The sequence below is a fragment of the Talpa occidentalis genome, unplaced genomic scaffold (assembly GCF_014898055.3).
Source record: "Talpa occidentalis isolate TD23 unplaced genomic scaffold, MPIMG_talOcc4v2.1 talOcc4.324, whole genome shotgun sequence".
Taxonomy (NCBI): domain Eukaryota; kingdom Metazoa; phylum Chordata; class Mammalia; order Eulipotyphla; family Talpidae; genus Talpa; species Talpa occidentalis.
In genome coordinates, this window is record NW_023603452.1 from 1 (window position 1) to 25,411 (window position 25,411).

The following is a 25,411-nucleotide window of genomic DNA, read 5'->3' on the forward strand; positions in this document are numbered from 1 at the left end:
ACTACTTCCTTTAGGATTAAGACATGAACTGATAAATATCATGGGCGTGAAAGGGAGCTCAAGCAGGTAGGTGAAGGGGCTCTGATTTGTGCCTCAGCCTGCTTACCGTGAGAAAGATAAAGGTATCCTCATCACATTTCACTGAGGGATCAGTTTCTGTTCTCCACCTTCCACCACTTGCTGGTTCCCCAGGCCCTGGAGGCCCAATACTGCAGCCCTCACCTCCTTGAAAGGAAAAGTGTTGGGGGAGAGGAGCCTGGCTTTTGGATATAAAGTATTTTTTTTCTCCAGATTCTAGTTGAAGGACTTGGAATTCAGGCACTTGGGTGGGGGGCAGCCTCCTGAGACTCTGGGGGTTTCACATTTGTTGAATGCGAGGTCCAGTGGAAACGTGGCCTCAGGGAACAATAGCTGGGGCATGAAAGGTAGGTGGTCAGTGTTACTCCTGTTAGGTAAATGGCAATTTCCAGCACTCCAAATCTAGTGGGCGCAGATCAAGTCTGGTGAGAACTGGCCCATTTTGCTCAGCATCCATGCTGTCTGCTTGAATCATTCCCCCTGTTTTTGTGCTGCTGTTCTGGAGAACCTTTTTAACCCAGTACCTGCCCCCAGAGGCAGGTCTTGGAGAAGGAAAAGAGGAGACTCAAATAAAATGCTGGAGAGTGAAGGGTGACAGAATAAGGCCCCACACCCCACATTACCACTTCCCCCCCTGGGTATATGTGAGCTCTACAAGTCAACTTGTTTTTTCTTCTGCTGATCTCTTTTCCTACAAGTTTCCCAGCTAAGAACTTAGAGGGAAAGTTATTTTTCTCCCCTACAGAGTAATGGTGACCAACTCCTACCCGTCCCAGGACTGGAAAAACAAGTCTTCAGTTAAGAAACTCTTGAAAATAGATGCCTGGGTCAAGAAGATGTGATACATATACAATGGAATATTACTCAGTAAAAAAAAAAAAAGATCAACGCATGCCATTCACAGCACATTCAATGGAGCTGGAGAGGATCATGCTCAGTGGAACAAGCCAGAAAGCAAAGGAAAAATACCCGTGGTTTCACTTATAGCAGGAATGTAGAGGGTCCTAATAAGGGATCAGGGGGAAAAATTATAATAAAACAATTATAATAAGGTGAAAATCAAAATCAGCAGGCAACTATAAACCAGAGACATTCTGCAGGGTGGGGGGAGGGAGTAGGATCAAAACAGGGGTGGGAAGAGCAAAAGGGACTATGGTGATGGTCCACGGGTGAATGGGTGGAGGGAATTTCACGGGGACTACAACCAAGATGAAAAAGCATCCATTGTACAAAAACGAATGAAGCAAAACATACATAAAATAAAAAATACTTAAAAAAACCCTGAAATAATGAAAAAAAGAAACCCTTGAAAAAAATAGAAGCCAGCTGGTGCCGAGGGCAAGGGGAGTGTGGAAGGGACTTGCTAAGCAGCGCAGAATGAAAGGTGGTCAGAGGCCTCCGTCCGGGCCAGCGGTCCGGGGGCGGCCATTCCCGAGGGCCACCGAGGATGGGCGGAGGCGGGGAGCGCGCGGGAAGCGCTTGTCCGCAGACTCCAGGGCGAGGGCGGGCCCAGGTTCCGGGGCGCCGCGGTGGCCCTTCACGAGTCGATACCCGCGAATGCGGCTTCCAGTTTCCTCAAAGGAATTTAGAGGCCGGCAAAGGCAGGATCGAATTAGTAACTCCTCCCCCCTGAGCGGTAAGTCTCAGTGCGCTTTCGAGGGTTATCCGAAGGAGAGACTGCTCAGGGCTTTGTTCTGCGGGCTCCGAGGTTGCTCGGCTCAGGGCAGCTCCAGAAGAGCAAAGAAAAAGCCCGCGCTCGAGGCGGTCGGCAGGTTGGGGAGCCCGGGGCGCGAGGGCCGGCTGGGGCGCTGGGGCTCCAGGGAGCTGACGTCGGGCCAAAGACAGCGCGGGGAGGGGAAGCAGGGAGGAAAGAGAGAGAAAAACAAAGAACAGCACGAAATCTTTATTCTGGCAAATACTCTGCGTGATAAGGGGAATGCTCAGGGGAAAGCTGCCGCGGAGCAGAGTGGCGCAGCGGAAGCGTGCTGGGCCCATAACCCAGAGGTCGATGGATCGAAACCATCCTCTGCTACACATTTTTCTCGTGCCGTGGCCCAGAGGGTGGGGCGAAGATCGCCTATGAGAAAGTAAATACATCTGACATGATAAAGCTCATCTCTGTCGCGAGGTAACCGATTTCCAGCAACGCGTGTTTTTCTTTCCGCCCCGAATGACCGCGTGACTGCTTTGCTTTCATTTCAAAACAGAGGCAAATCTTACAACTAAAGGAAGAGGAGGCGACAAATTAATCTTCCAGTGAATAGGATATACTGAGGTATATTTTAATTTTATATACTTTTATATATTCTTGCACGTTTTTAACACTCAAAGAAAAAACTGTTACTTTTGCCGTCTACCATGGGTAACTGTAAATCTACATTGCAGCCTTTTTATTTAGGTTTGGGAGTTTCCTGGTTCTTTCATTCTTTTACTCACCCTACACAACAGTTGGGAAGACATCTCTCATGCTCTCTCCCCGGTCCAGTTTACTTACATAAAATATTCATGGTGTATATATATATATATCTATATATTCATGGTAATTTTATGGAAAAATGAAGAGAGGCAAAGAAGTTTAATTTGAGATGACAGAAAACATTGGACTATGTTAATACACAACATTTTGTGCAGCAGAATTCCACAAACACAGAAGCAACATCAAAGTCTTACTGATGCATGTGGTAAAATTTTTTGAGAAAAATTACTAGTTAAAATACTTGAGAGAGAAAGGTGAGGGGGGCACACGTGAAGGAACTGGAGGGGAGACCTGTGAAGACACTTGGAAGAGAAACTGAGAAGAGACACTGGGGAGGCAGCTCCTGGCCCTTGGCAGAGACAATGACATCCTGGTATTTTGACCTCATGTTGGATTTTGTGGTTTATTCTGAATTTTGGGTCTTACCTCCTGTCCCAGCTCTCTGGGACCTGCAGACCCTTTTTTTGTGGGTCCCCACCAAAAGTTGCCTTAGATTTGTGGCAATTTTTCGGGCTTCAGCTGCCCTGCTTTGGGTGGATACATTTTGGCTGGGTGTTTACTCACAAGGGGAATTTTTGGATTTTGGTGGGGAAAATATTGAAATTTTCTCTTCATTCTCTCTTTGCACACCTACTCTATTAAAAATATTTCACACTGGGCCTCCCTGGTGGCACAGGGGTTAAGACACAGACTATGAAGCTATATGCAGCCACTGCTGCACGAGTTCGATCGTCGGCCAGGGAGCTACCCACGTGGTGCAGCAGATGTCTCCTGACTCGCCCACTGCTCCCCTTGGCAGTGAATTTCAGTCGATCTGCCTGTTCTATTCCCCACTCTGTCTCTGGTGAATCCTCTCACCCCCCACTCTGGCCTACACCCCAGTTCTTGTATGCATAAATAAATAAATCTTAAAAAAAATTCACACTAAAAAATTAATATAAAACACTCGAATTTTTAATTTTTTGATTTTATATATTTTTACATCATTTTCATTTTTGCACAATGTGTGCATTTTCATCTTGGTTATAGTCCCCATATGATTGCCACCCCCCTTATATGGACCCTAATATAAGGGTCAATTATATTGACCTCCCCGCCTCCCCCCCCTTGTTTATAGTTGCTTGTTGCTTTTTACTTTTCTTTCCTCCCTCCTCCCTCCTCCCTCCCTCCCTCAATCCTTTCTTTCTTTCCTCTTTCTTCCTTTCTTTCTTCCTTCCTTCCTCTTTCCCTCCCTCCCTCCTTCTTCTTTCTTCTCTCTCTCTCTCTCTCTCTCTCTCTCTCTCTCTCTTTCTTTCTGAGGGGGGCACAGGGCCACATGCACGGGAGGGTGAGCGGACTCACCAGACACAGAGCGGTGAGCAGAACAGGCGGACTGGCCGAAATACACTGCTGAGGGGAGCAGCGGGCGAGCCAGGAGAGGTCTGCTGCGCCCTGTGGGATTCTCCCCGGCCAGCCAGGATCGAACCCAAAACACTGCAGAGGCTGCGGACAGCTTCACAGAGCGGCGCTCAACCGCCTGCGCCACCAAGGAGGCCCGATTTTTACTTTATTTAAATAAAACACTCTATTACCAGTGCCTATAGTGTGGCAAGAAAATGTTAACTCTTCTAAACAATGAGAATTCACACAGCAAAATAACAAGAGGGAAATGTTAATTTGCATAAAACGTTAATATGCATAAGGTAGCCCCGTTTTCTTTTACTTTGCTGGTGAAAATGCCCTTGTTGGGTGCTTGCTTGTGCCCTGAAAGCATTTTAACTAACTCTGAATGTCTATGCATAAGAGATTGGTTGAATAAATTGTGACATATGTACTCAAACAAAAAAGTATTGTGCAGTTAGAAAAAGACATGGGGTGATTTCCAGGAGATATGGTCAAGTGGGGGAAAAGTTAGGATGAAAATGATAGTGTGCAGGTTTTTTGTTCCAAAATGAAGTGGAGTTAGGAAAACATACACCCATGCATTTTTCACTCTGAAAGCACCGCGAAGATAAATCAGTGACACTGATGATCTAAAAGGTCAGTAACAGCTGTGCGGGACATGGGGTACAAGGGACATGAGGAGAAAGTTTCTCTGAGTACACTTCTTGGCTTTACTTTAACTTTTGAAAGTATGCAATGTTCTTTTTCAAAAAGTAATATCGGGGGCCTCCCCTGGTGGCGCAGCGGCTGAGCGCTGGGCTGCGAAGCTGCCGGCAGCCTCTGCAGCGCCATTTCAATCCTCAGCCACCGTTGAGGGTCCCACATGGCGCACAGACCTCTCCTGCCGCACTGCTCCCCTCAGCAGTGTATTTCTTCGGTCTGCCTGTTCTGTTCCCTGCTCTGGCTCTGGTGAATTCGCTCACCCTCCCGCGCTTCTGACTGTACCCAGTGCTTGTATAAATCAATCAATCAAAAAAAAAAAAGTAATATTGGGGCCTCCCTCGTTGGGGCTCAGCACTATGGGGCAGCCACTGCAGTGCGGGTTCCATCTCCAGTCAGGGAGCTACCCACATGGCACAGCAGACCTCTCCTGTCTCTCCTCTGCTCCCTCAGCAGTGTATTTTATGCAATCTGCCTGTTCTGCTCCCCACTGTGTCTCTGGTGAATTCTCTCACCACCACCCCTCCAACTCTGGCCTACACTCCAGAGTATATAAATACACAAATCTTTTAAAAAAAATTTTTTTTTAAGTAATATTAAATCAGCAAGGGTGGGAAGTAGAGCTGGAAAGAAAACCCCACACTGAATGCAAATGATTCATATCTATTGTTATGAGTTACACAGAAGGGGACAGAACATAACTGGGGAACACAGCATGTGAGGGCACACCTTGACTGTTGGCCAAGGGGTTGGGTATTGGAGGGGAACTGAAAACCAGTCAACTCTTTAGTATTCTGCAATGGGTGGTCAAAGCATCTGAAACCATTGTAGGTGTATAGAAAGTGAGTAACTACGCTGATACTGTTGGAGCTAGAGGTTTCATTGCAGAAGAAAGGGTGCATGCAAATATGGAATGAAGGAAAGCAAGAAGGAATCCTGCAGACAGGGATAGGTGTTGGACGTACAGGTGTGAGCTCCTGATTTCCAAAAGGTGTGTGCGTAAAGGCATGTATATTGCACTTACACACATGAGCATCTGTGTGGTTTTCATATATGCTCACGCATGTGTGTGTACATACACACACGCGTATTTCCTAAGTCTTTCCATTAAACGGTTAAGACACAGACAGCGTAGAAGCAATTGGTACACTGAGCCCCAGATATAGATTTCTAATCCCCACTGAAAGAAACTGAGGCAGCTCTGAGAAACGGCTGACTCCAGGCCTGGGGCAGAGTGAAGGCTGGACAACTTCTTAAGCCAGGACATGAGAAAGGGCTCACATGACGCCTGTGTTCAAGGCCCCAGATGCCAGCTAGAACGGGCTGCCCTGTGCTAACAATGGGCTGATGTAAGAGCCACTGCAAAGAAGGCGGTAATGAAGGCTAAGCCATGGGGAGAGCAGGTCCACGCATCCATATTGGCGATAGATGCTTAAATAAACGGAGAAATGGGAGAACTCTCATTTACAAAAGAAGACTGAGGGGCCTCCCTGGTGGCGCAAGGGTTAAGCACAGCACTGTGACACTGTCCGCAGCCTCTGCAGCACGAGTTCGATCCCCGGCCTGCCGGGGAGCTACCCACATGGCGCGGCAGACCTCTCCTGTCTCGTCCGCTGCTCCCCTCAGCAGCGTGTTTCAGTCAATCTGCCTGTTCTGCTCCCGACTCTGACTCTGGTGAATCCTCTCACCCTCCCGCGCATCTGGCCTGTACCCCAGTTCTAGTATAAATAATTACATCTTAAAAAAAAAATTATTTATGCATAAATAAATCTTAAAAAAAAAAAAAAAAAAAAGAAGGCTGCGGGCCCGCGTACCAGCCATGGGGATGCGGGAGGAGCTCTTACCTCTGGTGCTGCGTCCCCCTCCTCAGTCTTCACATTTGCCTCCCAGGCACCAGAGAGGGCAAAGCTCTTTTCTCATCCAGCATCACCTTCTCCTTATTTTCAACCAGGGACACCTGTGTGTTCAGGTCTCCTGCCTTGGCTCTTGGCTCCTCCCAGCTCTCCAGTTAGGTCTTAGAGCTGCTTCTTACTGAGTTGCCCTTATTCTGCTGCCACATAATTAATTGCTGGTTGAATACTAGCTCCCTCCTGCCCTCTGCAAGCTCCCCAGTGCAGGACCCAACCCTGAAAGTCTTTTTCTTTTTTTCTTTTTTTTTTTTTCAAATTTATTTATGCATTCAAGAGCTGGGGTACAGGCCAGAGGCGTGGAGGGTGAGACGATTCACCAGAGACAGAGTGGGGAGCAGAACAGGCAGACTGACTGGAATACACTGCTGAGGGGAGCAGCGGGCAAGCCAGGAGAGGTCTGCTGCGCCATGTGGGTAGCTCCCTGGCCGGGGATCGAACTCGTGCTGCAGTGGCGGTGGACAGCTTCGCAGGCTGCTTCCCAACCCTTTGTGCCACCAGGGAGGCCCCCCAACCCTGAGAGTCTTGGGGTCCCCACTGCCCAGCTCAGGCCGAGGTCAATCAAGAGAGTCCAGAGATGCTTGCTGGGAGCAGGGAGCGCCTGTGATTTACCTCGTTGTTATTTTCATCAGAACCAGCAGGCCCAGCGTTACTTTTGTCCCAAATCTGCCTGCAGTGTTATCCCCAAATTTCTTTCCTCTTCACTGACCCCTCCCTTCCCCCCTCCCTTCTTTCCTTCCTTCCTTCCTTCTCCTCCTTTCTTTTTCTTCTCTTTCTCTTCCTCTCTCTTTGGAACAGGAGTCAAATCTTTTATTTGGCCCTTGCTTGCACTCCAAGTACTCCTAGGCCTGAGACTGTGCCGCAGTCCCAGCTACCACGGACTGTAAACAGTCACCCAGCAAGCACAGGGCAGCTTCACTATGATAAGGACAGACGGATAAGGACAGCCCCAGAGCCCTGTCTCTGAGGCCACCCTTACAGCCTTGGCCTTTAGGCTCAGATGTGCACTTGCGCATGCCCACACCAGACTCCAGGTGCCCACCGTCAGGCACGCGTGCCCGTGTCCATGTTCCCCAGTGTCTCTTGCATCAATACGATCAAGGCCAGAGAGGCTGGTGGCATAAAAAACCTGATAAACTCGTTTACCCTACAGCACCCCCCATCAATTTTAAAGGTCTATCCAGCTACCTATCACCCCAATTTCCTGATGCCATCAGCCTTGAGTAGGTGGATTTGCATTGCACTAAGGGCCTCCAGCAAACGACAGACACAGGCCTCCCCCCGCCACGGATGCGAGTGCTCAGGATGGACGTCAGCAGTCTCTGAGTCCCCTGGGCTGGGCCATGGTGGGTGGGGGTGGGGGGGGGGTCTTGAGCCCCTCAGGCCCAATGACTCACAGCCCATTCCACCTCCAGCAGCCTTGCCTTTCTTCCTCGGCCAGGGCTGTGGTTGACAGTGTCACCGAATCTCCAATGAACCGGAGCCTCCACATCCCACAACTCAGCAGCGGGAAAGAGCCTGCTACTTTCTAAGGGGTTTGACCCCGATTTAAACAGAAACGGCTGAGAAACAGAACCGGAAGAGGAGGCAGACTGTTGCTTGCGGAGGGAGGCTGAATTCACGTGGGAGAACACGGTAGAGCTCGCTGCATGGCCCGGAGGCTGGAGAAGACCCACAGGGCGTTTCTGTTCTCAGCTGTACACATTCAGGGGCTCATTGCAGAGGCCCCGTAGAAAGCTCTGTGCTTTCTACACTAAAAGTGTAGAAATGAGTGGAATGTTTCGAGAGTTCCACAGGAAGCAGGGGTTGGTGTGCTGAACTCACCACCGGTCGCCGCCGTTTCATTTCCAGGCCCCACGTTAGAGGGATCCAGCACAGCGTGTTTTTTTTGTTTCCCACAGAGTAAATTCTTTGATTCATGCATATAATAAAAACCTCAGTGGGGCTTCGGGATTTGAAACTGTCATCCAGTCTGCTGCATCCCTGGCTGCAACCAGTGACAGACACACTGATGCTCTTCAAGTGCTTCTGACAGTCTCCAACCTTCAGCGCCGCCCTTCGGCTTATGTCACAGAGCACAGCAGCAGTGGGGTGTGCAAGTAGGCCGGGAAGGGAATAAGGGGGCAGACGGGGTTAGCAGGGTGTCGGGTAAAGGAAGATGCTCAGGCTTTTGTGTCTTTGGCCTCTGTGGCCATCACCTGTGGCCTTGAATACAGGAGGCGCTTGGGAGCTGGGCTGGGATCTGCGGAGGGGTGCACATGCCTGAGGGTAGGCACCTGGGAGGCGGTGTGGGTGCACCTGAGCCGAGAGACTGAGGCTATAAGGGCGGCATCGCAGAGGACGGTTCCGGCAGATACTATGAGACGACGACAAAGGATAGAGAGAGTAAAGATTCGCCGGGCTGGGAGGCCTGCCAGCCACCCCCAGCCTCTCCTGCACCTAGTTGCCTCACTACAAATGACATCGAAAGATCATTAAAAGCCTGAAAAAGCCACTGAGGGCCCCAGGAGTGTCCTTTACCCGTCTGCCCAGATCCATAGAGAAGTTGCCCTGGTCCTTGCCGGCACTATACGCGGAAAATAGGGAATAGAGAGAAAGAGGGGGTCACTTAGGGTGTAGAGCATGAAAATCAGAAGCTGTCCCTCAGAGATCAAACCCTTGCATTCATTTGTGCAAACTATGAACTTATTCCCAACGCCCTAAAAGAATGCTGAAGTCCTTTTATGATCTATGGCTGTTTTCTGAATCTTTCAGAACCTGCAGCGCACACGGAGGAAACTATCATGTTTAATGGCATGTGAGTGTTTACTATGAGCAAAGTACACAGAGATCCCCAAGAGTGGAATTCCAGGGCCTGGGATTTCTCCCCTCCAGGCTCACTTTGAATATCTGCTCAGCAGCGGCCTAACTGGCTGCCAATTCCTGCTCCAGAAGCAGGAAATTACAAAATGAAACATTATTTGAATCTCCAACCTTCCCTCTTCATCTTCTTTTCCTGTAGCTGACAATGACAAATACCGTCCAGGAAGGAAAATGTGTTAAAAAGAAAATCCAATCAAAAGATCATAGCATTGTCAAAAGTATATAGAGAGGAAACAGATAAATTTAAACATTGATTCAAGGGTACATGGAAATTATCATATGACCAGTATTTCGATTCAGCAGGCAAAGGTGAATGGAAGAAAAGAAATATGGACACCTACCTCTCGGCCATGTATGAAATCAAATTCCAGATAGATTAGTGACTCAAAAACTACGTGTAAATAAAGCATGTTGTTGCAATTAGTGAGAACTCAGAAGAAAACACATTTTGTTGGAAGCGATTGCATATAAAATATCTGAGCAACGCAGGTGTAATAAAAAATGCTTCAGTGAAAGCCTGCAAAATCATAAACCATGTAAAATAAATCAAGGGCCTCCCCGGTGGCGCAGCGGTTGAGCGCTGGGTTGCGAAGCTGCCCGCAGCCTCTGCAGCGCCAGTTCCATCCCCGGCCGCCAGGCGAGGGTCCCACATGGCGCACAGACCTCTCCTGCCGTGCCCGCTGCTCCCCTCGGCAGTGCACTTCGTCTGTCTGCCTGTTCTGTTCCCCGCTCTGTCTGTTGGTGAATTCTCTCACCTCCCACGCTTCTGACTGTACCCCGTGCTGCTTGTATAAATACATAAATAAATCTTAAGAAAAAAAATCAAACTGTCTTAAATGTGCACACAAATGGAAACTACAGAGGAAAAAACTCCTGAAAATTAGAAATGAATGTCCGAGTGTGCAGTGATGGGGAGGGGACTGGTTTGGCCTAGCACGTCATGGTTTTAACTTAGAACAAGATATTTCATTCCTTAGAGCCTTTGTGGAGACTCACAATACTGTTGTGTTCGCAAACGTTCCCCAGTGATCTTTTGCAATGTCCATTCATAAATTGAAATCATTCCCCCCAAAAAGGAATTGTCAGCATGTGGTAGAATTTTCACAGGGTCCAATCACTCATTGAATGTTGCCCACTGGGACCTAAATAGCAACAATCTGACATGCACCGGTATCCTTCAAAATCTACTTGGCATGTAACAGTAGAAAAGTGTTTGACTTCCCTTTCTCTTGCAAAGGTATCTCTATATCACAGGGTTTTATCAGTATACTGCATTTTTATGCTCAAAGACTGATGACATACTATGCGGAGACAGAAAGACATATAAAAATTGATATTTAGTGTTTCCAGTGTTCCCAAGTCTGTATTTCAAATGTTTTTCTCGTGGTTTAAATTGTCTTTTTAATGGTCGCATGCAACCAATAAAAAAATAAAAATAAAATTGTGATAAGGACTTAAATAGTACATGAAAAATGAAATTCTGTTGAGAATCTGACAAGGGACAGGACTTTGCCCCTACCAGTTAGCTCACGTGTGTTGCGGATGGAAACTGCTAAGGGTTGAGAGAAATAGTCAATCGATTGTTTGCAGAGAGGAACTGGGAATTGAATGAAAGTAAAAAACATGCTGAGGTCCCACCGAGATTTGAACTCGGATCGCTGGATTCAGAGTCCAGAGTGCTAACCATTACACCATGGGGCCCGCGGCGCGGCGGGGTGGTCCCGGAAATCTCTGATGACAGCTCTTCTCCCTCCAACTCCTGTTCTATCGTCTAAAGGGTGTGAGCAATCTCTGCTTGTCCTCCCCGAGGGGAAGAATGGGTGCTGACCCGCCACGTGGCTGCACCAGAATCCCGGAGCCCAAAGGCAAACACCGACCTCTAAAGGTTAGGAATCCTCCCCGCCACCCACACATTCCCACATCCCCCCCGAGCGGCCCGGGAGCCTGGAGTCCAGCCTCTGTTTCTGGAGCCCAGGTGAGGTCGCTGAGCGAGGCTGGGCCTGGCCACCTGCCGGTCCTGTGCCAGGTGTTGGCACTGTCGCGTCACCCAGGGCGCACGACCCGCCCGCGAGACGGGACCGTTGTCCCCACTCACAGAGAGGGACCCCGAGACGGACGCGCGATCTTCTCCCCGCTTTGCCAGACACTGTGGCTTCCACAGTGGAGACACCGGAGTTAACAAAAAGAGGAAACAAACGTGCCACGACGCGGGGGGCTGCAGGATCCCCGCAGGCCTGGATGCGCAACTCGGGGCGGGAGGACGGGCCGCCCGCCCAGCGCCCCCGTCACCTAGAGGAAATGCGCAGGTGGACCCAAAGAAGAGTCCCGCCCGGGGTACCCACAAGTCCGGTCCCACCTTTACGAAAACCCACAGAACGACCGATTGCTGCGAGGGGTCTGGGGGAACGTGAGTCGCGTCTTAAGCTCCTCCTGCCGGCTCTGAGCGGCCCGCAGCGCAGCGCAGCGCGACGGGACGACGCGGCCGTTTCCTCCCTGGTGCCGGCCGCGCTGGCGGGGATTCTCCGCGGGTGTCGAGCCGGCTTGGGGGAAACCGATGCCCGCGGATGCCCGCGGCTCGCGCTGGTCCTGGGCTGGGAGCGGGGGGGGGGGTGGGGGGCGGACGGCGGAGCCCGGCACCCTCTTCTGGACACAGACGTCAAGCGCCAACCAACCCAGACAACACCCACAGTCCCGTAAAGTCGGCCTGAAACACCCCCTTCTTGGGGCGACGCTAACTAGACCAAGTCTTCCAATTGGTGATTCCTGGAAAGCTGGCCTGGGAGTTTTTGTCGAGTCTAGCACAGGACGAGGATGGCCAAGCAGAGGGTGTAGAGAACCCTCAGGAAAGAGGGTAAAAATCTTCCACGGAAGATCCCAAACTCTCAAAAACCTGGCAGACAAGGAAAAGGTCCTTCCACTGGAGATGTTTTTCAACCTGCGCCGGGAAGGCCCTATAGATTCTTGGCCCACGACACAAGGAGCCAACGACGAGTGTATTAGTTAAATCATATTTTCCAGTGGCTCCTCTTGGCCTTGACCCTGAGCTGTTCCCGGTCAGTTCCAAAAAATGCACTCCGGGCAGGGAAGTGCTTGAGACCTGACGGGCAGCGGCTCCAGTCCTCCAGAGGCCTGCCCTGGTCACGCCTCTGAGCACAGCCGGGAAGCTGGTCTGAGTAGGGTCCTAACTTGGCAGCTTTCAGGGGCCATTGCTCCTTCCTGTGCCCTCAGAAGGAAAACAGAGGAGGCACCCTCAGTCTAAATCCTGCTCACAGGGAAGTGCTCAAACATCTTCCATCACAAATGCGTAGTCTTTCCAGAGACCAGTTGCTTGCCAGATGCTGGGCTCCCTACAATCAAGAGGTAACCCAAACGAGGCACATACTTCAGGACAGCAGGCCCAGAATGTAGTGACAGGGGCCCTTCTCCCTTGAGGTGAATTCTCATCCCAAAGATGCAATATGGGAGCCCGATCACATTATCCTGCCCTCTCCCCCCAACCCCCCCCACACCCAGCCCTCCCGAGTGCACTCACTAAGTAGGGTGAAGGATCTTGGGTGACATTTGCCTCCACGGAGACTTCTGCTCCAGTCATGGGCAAAGACTTGGTCTTAGGGTGGACACGGACTTGGGATCCTTGAAGAAAAAGAAGTGCGGGACGAAGTAGAACAGAACTTTGGGGAACCCAGCATGGACACGAGCCCCCTGGAGACTGTGGGCTGAACACAGCATATGGAAGTTTATGCACTCAGCAAGTACTTGGGAGCTTCTCACAGGAGCCGGGCTGTGGGATGAGAACCGACAGGTGAAGGCGGCCACTGGGCTGGTTCCCTTACTGTCTCGAGGAAAGGGCATACTAAACAAACAGCAAATCCATGAGGTGATATGGGGAGCTGAGGGACCTGGGCAAACACAGACAAGGGCACTCCTAGGTCAAAGGAGCCAATGAAGGTCTCAGCAGGAGGGCCGGAAGGGCTGAGGTAACGGTTCAACAGTGGGGACAGAATTAAGATCTCATCTGGCAAGGGCAGAGGGGAAGGCAAAACACTTTGCATGTAGAAAACAAGAGACGGGGAAATGGACAAAGTAAGTATTTTTTACCGCGGCCGGTGACTTGAATAGGGGTGTGGGGGGGTGGGTGGCGGGCGGGGCGGTGCAGGAAGGCTGACAAATGAATCAGGAGAGGTAGGCAGGTTAGGACGGCCATTAAAATGTAGATGGCTGCTTTAAGCCAAGTGAGGAGGACTTGTTCTGCATTAGAATGCCCTGAGGTGGCAGCAAGGGCTGCTCACTCGTGAGCTGCTACCTGCAGTTTGGAGAAGCGTCCCATGCAGATCAACTTCACCCAAGGGCAGAGGTAGTTCTGACATTAAGGCTAAGAATCTAAAAACTGTGCAGCTCTGGTGGGACGAGGCGGCCTCTGTGCTCTGCTTGTGTGGGCTTGACCTGGCAGGGGCCATTGGTAGATGGCTCAGTCACAGTCCATTGCCTTAAAAATCTCGTCTCACTCTTCCAGCCTTAGAGTAATCTGCCATTCTTTCAGAATCAGGAAACCTCTTCTTAGGCACACACAACTTGCTGCCTAGGACTCCAGCCCAAGGGGGACCGTCGTCCCTGACTGGCGGCTGTTTCTTTCAGGGCTGGGCTGACTCGCTTCAGTAGACTTGCAAAGGCTGACAATGATCCTGTTGCTCTGTGACTGGCGTGCCTGTCATTTCGTTGATTACAGGGGGAAATGCTAGCTTGAAGAGCCTAGACCACAGAGGAAAAATGTCCTTAAAAATCTAGGAAGGTCCCACCGAGATTTGAACTCGGATCGCTGGATTCAAAGTCCAGAGTGCTAACCATTACACCATGGGGCACCTAGCAAGGTGGCAGAACATGTATCACTTGTGACAAATACTCATTCCCGAGGACCTGGTTCCTAAATTTCAACATGGGTTTCAAAAGTGACTGCCGCCCTCTAGAGGGCCATCTCGGAAATGTAAGCCTGCTTTGGCTGTCTCCGTGGGCGCTAGCCGCAAAGGTCAGGTCAGGACCAGACCAGACAGAGATCTTGCGACTTTTGGCACAGGGGTACACAAAGAATTATCCTAGGAGTACGCAGCTTCTGTAAAATGACGCATCTTTCACCTGGATTTTCCAGGTGTCTTTCCTAATTCTTAAATCCCTGCACCTGCCTTCGCACCCGCCCAATGAATCACCTCTCCTGCCACTGGCAACACCGTGGAAGGCCTTGTTAGGACCTTAAGAGATGGGAAATGGCACTTTCTGTTTTGGGAGCCCTGAACTACACACGAAGCCTGGCCACTGCCAGGCCACACACCACAGAGAAGCCCGGGCCAGCAGAAGGGCTCTGGCCGGCAGTAAGGGCCTGACTTGAGAGAAGATGCCGGGCCTCCGCTTCCCTCCCTAGATTCAACTCCAGCTAGTGATTGTCCGTCCACCAGAGGCCCCTGAGCTCTGGGAGCAGAGTGCCCTTCCCGCTGTTCCTAACCCAGAATCCATTGATCCAGTTTTATTTTATAACCCCCAAGCTTCAGGCTGGATTATGCAGTAACAGTGTTACTCCTTAAAAATGTGACCCCCCCCCAACTCCCTCGCCCCTTCCCTTATTCAAATCTCATTGATTTTGATAAATCATTTTTATTGTCTGATGCCTCCCTCAAAGCGCCTTAAGAGGAATTTTCATTTTGGGGGGAGGGAGCACTGGGCATACTCAGTGCTGGAATCATGTCTTGATTAAATAAATTTCCTTTATGTTGGATGATTGGGTTACGACTAAGTAAAATCACTGGCTAGTCTAGAAGGATGAACTGGACATTTTGCAATGTCTAATGTTACCACATTGGCCTCGTAATGCATGATGCTAACTTATATCTTAGTTACATATATTGTTTTATTTGATTCAAGCTTCCTGAAGATCTTAGACAGATTTCTCTCCTGGGAACTTGTAGATAAGGTACCTAATTTGTGTTTCACTTGTCTGTGACCTCAGTGGCCAAACTCCACAGCTCACTGCATGGGGGCGGGGGGGGCGGGCAGGGAGGAGGTACAGGAAAATCTGTGGGCCACTGGACGGAGGTTGGACTCACCTGCTCGGTTAAACTAGCAGATGTTGGCGCTTCCTTCTTTCTGCAGCACGGCTTTCACTGTAGCATAGGATCAGCCTCCCCCAAAATGTTCAGACAGGCTTTCCCGATGTGTCACCTTAGCACGCAGAGTCCAGGTGAACAGAGGAGTAGCCTCAGGAGAAATTGCCACCATTACTTAAAATACAGATGACGCAGGTGTAGTGTCATCTCCAGAAATATTTTTATCTGAGAGAGAAAACTATGCTTTTTAACTTAAAGAATTTTATTATTTTCTTCCTTCAGATAGGAAGTCAGTAATTTGACAAAGGTCTCATAATCCTTGATTCTTCGAAACTGGCCCAGGCTTTTCAACTCTGGACAGTCCTCAGCTTACTCAGGTCTTGAGTAACGTTAACCATTAGCTATCCTGCTGTCTCCGGAAGACACGGGACCCAAGCTTTGTCAAGACGCCTTATATTCTACCTGCAGTTGAGACACTGTTACGGGACAGACAGGACCAAGCCAAGGGTAAGAAGATGAGGCTACCCTCAACCCACTTAGCGCCTGGGGCCACAGATCTCCTAATCAACCCTTTCCCATGTCTGGCTCATCCTGAGCCATTCAAAGTCTCCCCCGCAACAGTAAACTCAGAGGTCAGCAGACAAGGCCATTGATAACCACACCAGGCTCCCTAGGAGGCCCAGAAGCGACCGCCTTCTCTACAACCCATTTGTGTAAACCACTCCTGAGTTACCAGGGCTGGATGACATCCATTAAGGCCCAGAGCAGAGGCGAGACGTAGGCCACAGAAGCTTCTGTGAAGCTCATCTTAAAGCAGGGCGAGTTCTGATCATATGACTCTCCCCTCCTCGGCACCCCAGGTCCCTTCCCCACTCCCTAGCCCAGGATATAAACCCTGTCCCATGCACTTTAGAGTGTACAGCCTTATGTTATGAATTTTCCATATATAATAAAAATTGGTCTCTCTTACTAATCTGCCTGGTGGTCCTTTTTTTTGTTCAGATCAAGAGCTGAGAGGGATGGGGGAATTTTCCCAGTGACCGAACATTGACAGTCGTATTTAAAATTCTGAGTCTGTTGTCTTTTTTGTCCACAGATACTGAGATTCCAAATCAAGAAATCTCAACAGATACTGAGAGCCTGACCTGTGCTAACTCCTCCAATCTGTGAGTGCCTTTTTTTGACTATAATCTGGAAATTCAGCTTAAGCCTTGAATGGGGTTCCTTCCCAGAATTTGATGAAAGTTACAGAAATAGAATCTTGCCATAATATGAGCAGGAATAAAATGAATGAGATTCTTTCAAAATAGCAGTTTCTTCGATATGAAGAAATCACACAGTCACATGTCAAGTAACCAAAGGGAAAATTCCAACAATGACAGATGGGAATTTAGAATCTGAACAAAGGAAAACTGAAGTGTGAGCATTGTCCACAGCTATAATGTACCTCAAAACCATCCATGGAAAGACAGTTCAGGTTACATTGTGTGCAAAGATAAAATTGTAATGGAACAAGCTGTAATACTGTTAAAGATTTATGGAAATGTTCCTTAGCAATCATTTACTATGATTCTTTACTTACTGAAGAAATCTTGACTCACTGTCTTGTGGTCAGTTTGGAGGCCAGGCATACTTCACCCTCCAACACAGTGAGTTCTAGTTGAGTATTTCTTGTGTTATCGTGAATATACAGAGACCAGCATCCTACATATGTTTGAAGCATTCCATCGCTACATCAAGTTTACAGCAAGTGAGCCTCATGGGAAGATCGCAGAAGATAAGCGAGGGCAAGCAGATCAGGCTTACAGGACGCTGCTTAAGTTTTCCTACCCCTAAGTTCTGTGGTTAGTGTCTCAGGAGCTTAACTGAAATTCCATAAAATTTCCTGTGATCAATCCAAGGAAGGTCGACCACCCATTTCCCTAATTTAGGTTTTCGGTGAGTTTTGCATTAGTATTAGGGGGGGGAAAGTCCATTTAAATTGTAATGAAAACTGTCTACACTCACCACAGTGCTGACAGCTAAGCCATAACCTTTTATTTTGACTCTATAACTGGAGACTTTAACTTTCAAAACAAAATTTAAATCTCCCAACTCCCACATTATCTGACATTACAAGACTTCACGTACTCAACCTCAATAACCCAGATAGAAGAGAAAAAATTATACTTAAAGCTGGAGAATCAGGTCACATGGTTCCAGCAGTCATCCTACACACCTCAGACTTTGGAAAAAGGAAAAAAGTTTCGGTCGAGGACCATAACCCTAGATTATCGCAGGGTTTCCAGGGTTCATCTGGGCAACAGAAACTGAAAGAGAAAAGAGAATACTTAAGCTCGTCTTTCTCTTAAACAAGCATAACTTGTCTTCAAGTTGGTAGGACCAATGGATGTTGGTCTCTGGGTCATCACCTTCCAGGACTTTCTTCACTCTAGAGGGATGCACCCAAGGCTTTTATGCCTGCAAATTTCAAAGAAGTGTGAGTGGTTAGAAAAACATCCTAATTACGAGGACATTCTATGAGTTGAGCTTGGGTATCTCCACTCTGACAGGTCTTAAGCCCTGATCACCAGGATGAAAGGATGCAATCTGGAGGCAGAGAGGCCTAGAAGGTACGGAGTTATGAGTCAAAGCTGAAAGCTCTTTGCCCGTATTTTTTGATTCTGCATTCTTTTTCTATGTCTGGTGCAGCGTTCAAAATTGAAGCCCGGCAACTACTTCACTTTTGCTTGAATTTCAGGAAATTAAAATGTATTAAGGAGGGCAAAGGTGTGTGGAATAAGGAGAAAAGATATCCCAAGATACATGCTATCAGTTACGTTTATGTTGGAAAATACCTACGTGACATTCAAATATAACTTTTAAAATTCCATTTTCTTTGAACCCTATGCTGAACATTTGTCTTGTCCTCTTGGGCTGCAGCTTGGATGAGATTAGGTAGCATCTTTTGCACAATACTGAGAGCAGACAGCCTCACACCTCGGCTCATAGCAAAAGGCAAAAGCAAATTCTGGAGTCTGAAAACTGAACTTCTTTTGTATAGTCACCCCCTCTATCAGAACTGGGGCAAGTGTCAGCTGGGGTGACCAGGAAATTCCGTAGGTAAACATGGGCTCTGCAGGCTGGGTGTGTCCTCTGTTGCATCAACCAAGGTCTAATGCATTGAGACTGATATTTACCAGCACAAGGCAAAACCCACAGGGTTTCTGGAAAGATTTTCATGACCACTGACACACCATCTTCCAAGGGTTCCCTTCTACTTCTCCAAATCCCTTCTCTGGGCTGCCTAAACCCTGTCCTGTGTTCTATGAAAATATCTGCAGATTTAAGTCTCCTTGACTCTCCGCCACTGTAAACTCTAAAGCTGGGAAGAACTCATCTTTAAGGCACCTTCGGTCTTGATTGATTCCCTCCTTATATCCGAGTGCTCTGACACATGAATGTCATGTTAATCATCTACTTTCCAGACTATCTGGGTTGATGTCAAAGTACTATAAGCTCAAACAATCCTTTCAAGAAACTCAGGTGGGTGCTCATGGACCTTTTGCTGGAGTTCTACACCTTACCCAACCTCCTTTGCTTAGGAATTCCGTGCCACAGTCCCGATAAGCACCTCCTACGATATTCCAGCCTTTCCATTCCATTTTGGGGGGTCCCATTAGGATCCACCACTGGGACAACCTCTTCAGGTTCCAGGGTTTTTTAAAATCTCGCTGGTGGAGACGACGACGACGAGCCTCCCTCCTCATTTGCCTTCATCAAAACCATTCTCTGCTCACCCGATGTTAATTAACAGGGTTAGTAACACGGACTGTGCGTCTGCCCGTCTACAATGGGAAACAAAAATAGAGGCAAACAAGTCAGCCATCCTTTCAGGATCCTGCTGGTGTGGAGGGACAGGATCTTTCCAATTCAGGAAGCCCTCCATAGCCAACAGAGGCTGGCAGGGTGCCCCTGTTCCCGCAATCCACACAGTGGGGAGTGTCCTATTGCAGGGCAGCTCCTTTGGCCAAGCTGGGCGCCCCATCTGGTGTGAGAAGCCATTAGAGTCCTACCCCGTGGGGGGCGGTGCAGAGAGTGGGGGTAACAAGGACGGAGGAGCCGCTGCAGCCCCCACAAGAGGGGTTCTGGCCTTCCGAAAGGGGTTCTCTGCTGGCGGGTTCAAAGCTTCCAGTAAATGACGGCCCTGTTTTCCTGTCCCCCGCCTTGCACAGCTAGGAGGGCGAGGGGAAGGCCGCGACCCTCTCCTGTGGGAGCCTTTGCTAAGCCTAAGGCCGGGAGGCCGGCCGGAAGTCGCCCAGCGGTCCAAGGCGAGGGTGTGCACCCCTCTGCAAGCAAGTCAGCGCCCCCAAAGGAGGCCTCTGAGCAGATTCCAGAAAGCGGGCCCCACAGGCAGCGCCCGGGAACAGGAGCACCCGCTGCACGCCGGGCCGCCACGGAGCCCGAGTCCGCGCTCGAGTCACCCGCGGCCGTGCGGAGAGAAAGCCGAGCCCCTCATTAAAGCCAAAGATCCCGCCAGGGCCCCGCGGTCGCCACGCTCCAGGGACCAAAATCGGGAAGGGCGCTGGGGCCGGCCAGGCGCGGGCCCCAGTGGTCCAGGGCAGCCACTGGGGAAACGGCGGGGGCTGGGGGAGCCCTCGCGGCCGGGGCTCGGGGCTCGGGGCTCAGGACACAAGCCAGAAGCAGACACCCGGGGACGAGGGGAGAAGGAGGAGGCGACAGAGTTAACTGGCCAAAGGTAACGCAGCAGCGCGCACCGGGCCACCGGCGGCGGCAGGCAGCATCAGACCAAGGCCGCCGGCGGGCGCCGTTATCTGTCGATCACGGCCGCGTAGCCCCGCCCCTAGCACGTCCCCTCGGAGAAGGGCCCATGGGACTTGTAGTCCAAGGCGGCGTCCCCCAACGGAGGCGAATCTCCCACAGCCCTACTGTGTACTGCTATGGCCCCTGTATTCGTTACTTGGGGTTTGCTCTACTCGAGAAGCCGAGGTGGCGGCAGCACTCGCTTCACTAGAGCTCTCCCAAAGAGCGGGGCGCGGGCTGCACTGACCTGGCAGGCGCGCGGGGTTCGCTACCGGCGCATCCCCTCAGAGCGGCTCAGCTCCTCTGTGGTCCCAGCAGATGGCGGAGCGCAGCCAGAAGTCAGCCCTTTATTCCAAACCCAACGTGGGCTCCCTGGCCCTGGGCTCCGCTGCCGTTTACTGCAAGCGGAGACCCACTGCCTTGTCAACCCGCTTTTTGCTCTGTTTTTTCCCTTTCCTAAAATGCTTGTGCGTCCGCAGCACTCCCGCGGGCGCCAGCTCACCTCAAAGATGGCCTCGGGGAGTCCGCAGCTGGCTCCGTCTCCTCCGCTCGCGCCTGGAGCAAGGAGGGGGTGGGGGGAGGGAGACAGGCGCGGGCTTCCCGCCCGGCCGCCTCCGGTTTTCAATTTGGTCCGAAAGGGACGGGCCGCCCTCGCGCCCTCCCGCCACGGAAAGCTATTCCCTAGACATGGACTTCCATTTCCAGGTCGTGTCCGGCGACGGCAGAGACGGCGCGAGCCGCGGGCCTGACGGGTCGGGGGCCGCGAGGCGGGACAGGGCCCAGGACGTGAGCACGCCCACCCGCCGCGACCCGGTGCTGCGAAGGCGGGCTGCCGAACAGCGAGCGCTGCGGTGTTCTGTGCAGAAAGCAAGCTGCCTTCCGAAAAGCTTTTACTTTTGCTGCCCAGGGCGCAAACGCTACCGCCTCGTGCCTGCATTTGCAAAATGTTTTAAATTACGCATTGCAAACCTGGGACACTTAACTGAATTCCTAGATGTTTAACCAACCTCATGGCAAGAAAACCTGCGAACTCCTGTTGAAACTCCAACTCCCGAGGTTTCTAAATATCGCCACGACCAAAAGTTCTTTAAAACCACAAACTGCATCGGTAATACATACAAAACGCAAGCCTGGAGAAAACCCCAACCTCCCCGTCGCCCCCCTTTACCCAAAAAACAAAACAAAAAAAACCCTCTCAAATTAGAGACTGGAATAGTGAAGCAACTCTATTGTGAGAAGTGAGTGGCTCTGAAAAGAGCCTTTGGGGTTCCACAGCGCCTAAATTAATTTACTTGGAGCTGGTGTACTTGGTGACGGCCTTGGTGCCCTCGGACACGGCGTGCTTGGCCAGCTCCCCGGGCAGCAGCAGGCGCACGGCCGTCTGGATCTCCCGCGACGTGATGGTCGAGCGCTTGTTGTAGTGCGCCAGGCGGGACGCCTCGCCCGCGATGCGCTCGAAGATGTCGTTGACGAACGAGTTCATAATGCCCATGGCCTTGGACGAGATGCCCGTGTCGGGGTGCACCTGCTTCAGCACCTTGTACACGTACACCGAGTAGCTCTCCTTGCGGCTGCGCTTGCGCTTCTTGCCGTCCTTCTTCTGCGCCTTGGTCACGGCCTTCTTGGAGCCCTTCTTGGGCGCGGGCGCGGACTTGGCCGGCTCAGGCATGGCGAGCAACAGATTAAGGAAAATGAAGTGCCAGGGCCCGGCGGCACCGCCTTAAATATACAGCCTTATGTAAATGAGGTGGACTGGCGCTCCCCGGTGATTGGTGCTTCCTCTCCGGTGACGCCACCGCGCCGGCTTCACCCAATCGACACACGCATGCCCCATCGTCGCGCCCCCATTGGTGCAAACGAAAATCTCACAGTGGCCAATCGCACAGCTCCTTTTTCGCGCCCCGCCACCACTATAAGTAGCTTAGGTCGGCCTCGCGGGCGTGAGGGCGTCCCGTGCGCGTTGGTGTTCTTGCTGACATGTCCGGACGCGGCAAGCAGGGCGGCAAGGCGCGCGCCAAGGCCAAGACGCGCTCCTCGCGGGCCGGGCTGCAGTTCCCCGTGGGCCGCGTGCACCGCCTGCTGCGCAAGGGCAACTACGCGGAGCGCGTGGGCGCCGGCGCGCCGGTGTACCTGGCCGCGGTGCTGGAGTACCTGACGGCCGAGATCCTGGAGCTGGCGGGCAACGCGGCGCGCGACAACAAGAAGACGCGCATCATCCCGCGCCACCTGCAGCTGGCCATCCGCAACGACGAGGAGCTCAACAAGCTGCTGGGCAAGGTGACCATCGCGCAGGGCGGCGTCCTGCCCAACATCCAGGCCGTGCTGCTGCCCAAGAAGGCCGAGAGCCACCACAAGGCCAAGGGCAAATAGAAACCTTCACTTTCGTAGTTCAAAGCTTTGCATACAAACAAAAGGCTCTTTTCAGAGCCACCTACGGTATCCTTGAAGAGCTGAGCAAATGCAGATTTTACTTTAGTTGCTTAGGAAATGAGAGATGGTCTCGTGGTTTTTTTTCGGTCTGTGTGATTAATCATCAGTAATGTAAGAGGTAATGTACTTCGTTGCTTGTGATAGTGTATGGTTTGGTTAATTTTGGGTTTTTGATTTACGGATAACAGGGCATCAAACATATCTTTCTTAGGTCCCAGGTCCAAGTTGTGATAGCTTTGAGGCATTGTTCTCCCAAGTCTCGGCCCAAGAGTTAAATAAAGCCTTGAGATTTCTGCTGAATCGTTAATGTCACATCAGTATAAATCTTGCTGCCATTACTAATTAAGATCTTTTAACGATCACCCTTTTTACTGGGGAACCTATGGTGTTTGTGTTTTCACTTTGTTGTATTTTCTCAAGTATTCAGTTTAATTTCAGCATGAAAACCAAGTTGTTTTAAAATGCCTCTCGGCCTTTTGTAAGATAAAAATGTTGAGTTAGATTTATGAATTAAGGAGTGTTTCTAGAGTAGAAATTGTGTAGTGTGGAATCATTACCTGATTAAAAAGCATTCCTGTGAGAATGCCTTTCTCTGAAATTTTGGGCCCTTGAATTTCTCACGTAAAAGTCAGATTTTCTTGCTGAAAAAAGAATTCGTAGAATTTATGTGCTGGAAAGTATAGAAAATCGAAGGCAGGAACTATGGAGCTCTGTTGCCCAAAGTTAGATCATTGTAACTAGTGATCACTGGACAGATGATTTCTCTGAATTAAAATGTGCTGTTCAGATAAAGCAGTAGATATTGAGTTAATGCAAAATAAAGAATGCTAAATATCTTGACTACGTGTTAAAACGAATGTTTTGGCTATATTGGGTTAAACAGTATTTTGTTTCAATCTAGGAACGGAACATGTCCTAGAAAAGCTAGTTTCTTATTTTACATTTTTTTTTTTACTGGAAATTGCATTTATTTTTACTGAAATTACAAACAACTTGTGAGAAAAATAGAATACATGGCGGTCCGGAACAACTTGCAAAAGAGAATTTGGAGTATGACAAAAAAAACATCGAGTTTTTAACCAATCCGGTTACCGATCGGCTAGTTTCCTTTTCTCAATCAGATTCTGACTCACAGTATAAGTAGGAGGCCAGCCTGCAGTCACAGCAATTGAAATTTCAGGCCCTGGCTCCCACGAACAGACGGCGTGTAACTCCACAGGCAGCAAGGCGCCGCGCAAGCAGCTGGCCACCAAGGCGGCCCGCAAGAGCGCGCCGGCCACGGGCGGCGTGAAGAAGCCCCACCGCTACCGGCCGTGCACCGTGGCGCTGCGCGAGATCCGCCGCTACCAGAAGTCCACCGAGCTGCTGATCCGCAAGCTGCCATTCCAGCGGCTGGTGCGCGAGATCGCGCAGGACTTCAAGACCGACCTGCGCTTCCAGAGCGCGGCCGTGATGGCGCTGCAGGAGGCGTGCGAGTCCTACCTGGTGGGGCTGTTCGAGGACACCAACCTGTGCGCCATCCACGCCAAGCGTGTCACCATCATGCCCAAGGACATCCAGCTGGCGCGCCGCATCCGCGGGGAACGTGCCTAAACTTCAAGGTCGTGTTTGACGCTAAAAGGCTCTTTTCAGGGCCTCCCACTTGCACACTAAAAAGAACTGTAGCTTTTTTAAGTCTTGTGGCTGAAGTTGTTTTGAAACTTAAAGAAGTCTGATTTTCTGCAATATGCTTGAGTTGTCTAAACACCTGGTATTTGTGGCTTAGTCCCTTTAGGTTTTAACTCATTAAGAAAGTGCTCCAGGGCCTCCCTGGAGGCGCAGGTGGTAGAGCACTGCACTGTGAAGCTGTCCACAGCGGATTCGATCCCGGCCAGCCGGTGAGAATTGCACGTGGCAAAGCAGACCTCTCCTGCCTCACCCACTGTTCCCCTCAGCAGTGTATTTCGTCAGTCTGCCTGTTCTGTTACCTGCTCTGGTGAATCCTCTCACTCTCCCGGCGCATAAGGCCTGTACCCTGGTTCTTGTATAAGTAAATTAAAAAAATTAGTGCTACAACTGTATGTTGTCAACATTTTATATTGCTACATTGTTGCCGCGAGCCAGCCGCAGCAGCCTGGGTGTCAGGGGTTCCTGAAGGATGGGACTGTGGAGGTGCAATTGTGGAATGATGGGGGGAATGAGGAGACGCAGACACTTGATTAGGGTGCAGACATCATTCTGCTGAGGGTCTCAGCAGCTCTTTATACGTTTCAAGCAAACCGTGAGAGTGCATAAGCATATGCATTAAAGCAGGAAGATAACAATCATTACATCTTTTTCAAGAACAGCCAAGATCTATTTGCCCTCCTGCAGAGGTCGTGACATTTACTATTCTTTGTTTTAAAGAAGGCACAATTGCTAAAAGTGTTCTTAGAGTAGTCATTTACCTTAAACAACTAAACAGTCATTCTATTACTAGTAAAAAACTTATGTGACTGAAACTGTTAGGGGGAAAAGGATGTCCTAAAGCTAATTCCATACAGGCTTTGTGGACTCCACTCCCACCCCAGGCCAAAGCCAAAGACACTGGGAACTCCAAATCCCATCACCATCAAAGGGAAGGTGGCTGGGACCTGAGGGTGGGGTTAAGCAGCCAGGTTGGTATAAAGCCAGACACATGGGCTTTGGAGGGGTTCCCCATT

General features: G+C 50.3%; 3 protein-coding genes, 1 long non-coding RNA gene and 3 other non-coding genes across 12 annotated transcripts; 3 read left to right on the forward strand and 4 right to left on the reverse strand.

The window, feature by feature from the left end:
* The first annotated feature begins 2,038 nt into the window (after positions 1-2,038).
* TRNAM-CAU (transfer RNA methionine (anticodon CAU)) lies at positions 2,039-2,110 on the forward strand. Its single transcript has one exon. It is a non-coding gene; the product is annotated as a tRNA-Met (tRNA).
* An 8,924-nt stretch (positions 2,111-11,034) lies between these two features.
* TRNAQ-CUG (transfer RNA glutamine (anticodon CUG)) lies at positions 11,035-11,106 on the reverse strand. The gene has a single exon. It is a non-coding gene; the product is annotated as a tRNA-Gln (tRNA).
* Positions 11,107-12,569: 1,463 nt separating this feature from the next.
* Positions 12,570-21,035, reverse strand: LOC119256592 (uncharacterized). 6 transcript variants are annotated; one of them, XR_008553696.1, is made up of 7 exons: positions 20,803-21,035; positions 18,339-19,324; positions 17,667-17,806; positions 15,498-15,648; positions 13,709-14,154; positions 12,938-13,186; positions 12,570-12,752 (listed from the first exon to the last, which is right to left on the reverse strand). It is a non-coding gene; the product is annotated as an uncharacterized LOC119256592 (long non-coding RNA). The 6 variants fall into 6 exon arrangements; XR_008553698.1 differs by lacking the exon at positions 13,709-14,154 and having other exon boundaries at positions 20,803-21,029; XR_008553700.1 differs by lacking the exon at positions 13,709-14,154 and having other exon boundaries at positions 12,938-13,038; positions 20,803-21,024.
* Positions 14,193-14,266, reverse strand: TRNAQ-UUG (transfer RNA glutamine (anticodon UUG)). Its single transcript has one exon. It is a non-coding gene; the product is annotated as a tRNA-Gln (tRNA).
* Positions 21,036-21,572: 537 nt separating the features above from the next.
* On the reverse strand, positions 21,573-22,001 carry LOC119256591 (histone H2B type 1-C/E/F/G/I). Its single transcript, XM_037524390.2, has one exon. It carries the CDS (start codon positions 21,967-21,969, stop codon positions 21,589-21,591), a length of 381 nt encoding a protein of 126 aa, XP_037380287.1. The 5' UTR covers positions 21,970-22,001; the 3' UTR covers positions 21,573-21,588.
* Positions 22,002-22,251: 250 nt separating this feature from the next.
* Positions 22,252-22,793, forward strand: LOC119256590 (histone H2A type 1-like). The gene has a single exon (XM_037524389.2). The coding sequence runs from the start codon at positions 22,278-22,280 to the stop codon at positions 22,668-22,670; it is 393 nt and encodes a 130-aa protein (XP_037380286.1). The 5' UTR covers positions 22,252-22,277; the 3' UTR covers positions 22,671-22,793.
* A 950-nt stretch (positions 22,794-23,743) lies between these two features.
* Positions 23,744-25,052, forward strand: LOC119256588 (uncharacterized). The gene is made up of 2 exons (XM_037524387.2): positions 23,744-23,780; positions 23,911-25,052. The coding sequence occupies exons 1-2, from the start codon at positions 23,744-23,746 to the stop codon at positions 24,321-24,323; spliced, it is 450 nt and encodes a 149-aa protein (XP_037380284.1). The 3' UTR covers positions 24,324-25,052.
* The last annotated feature ends 359 nt before the right edge of the window (positions 25,053-25,411 follow it).

Excerpts from the sequence above, each read along its gene's own strand:
- LOC119256591 (XM_037524390.2), bottom strand. The coding sequence starts at position 21,969 with ATGCCTGAGCCGGCCAAGTCCGCGCCCGCGCCCAAGAAGGGCTCCAAG.
- LOC119256588 (XM_037524387.2), top strand. The coding sequence starts at position 23,744 with ATGGCGGTCCGGAACAACTTGCAAAAGAGAATTTGGA. Across the intron at positions 23,781-23,910 it reads CTTGCAAAAGAGAATTTGGA|GCCCTGGCTCCCACGAACAG; the intron begins GTATGACAAAAA and ends TTGAAATTTCAG.
- LOC119256590 (XM_037524389.2), top strand. The coding sequence starts at position 22,278 with ATGTCCGGACGCGGCAAGCAGGGCGGCAAGGCGCGCGCCAAGGCCAAG.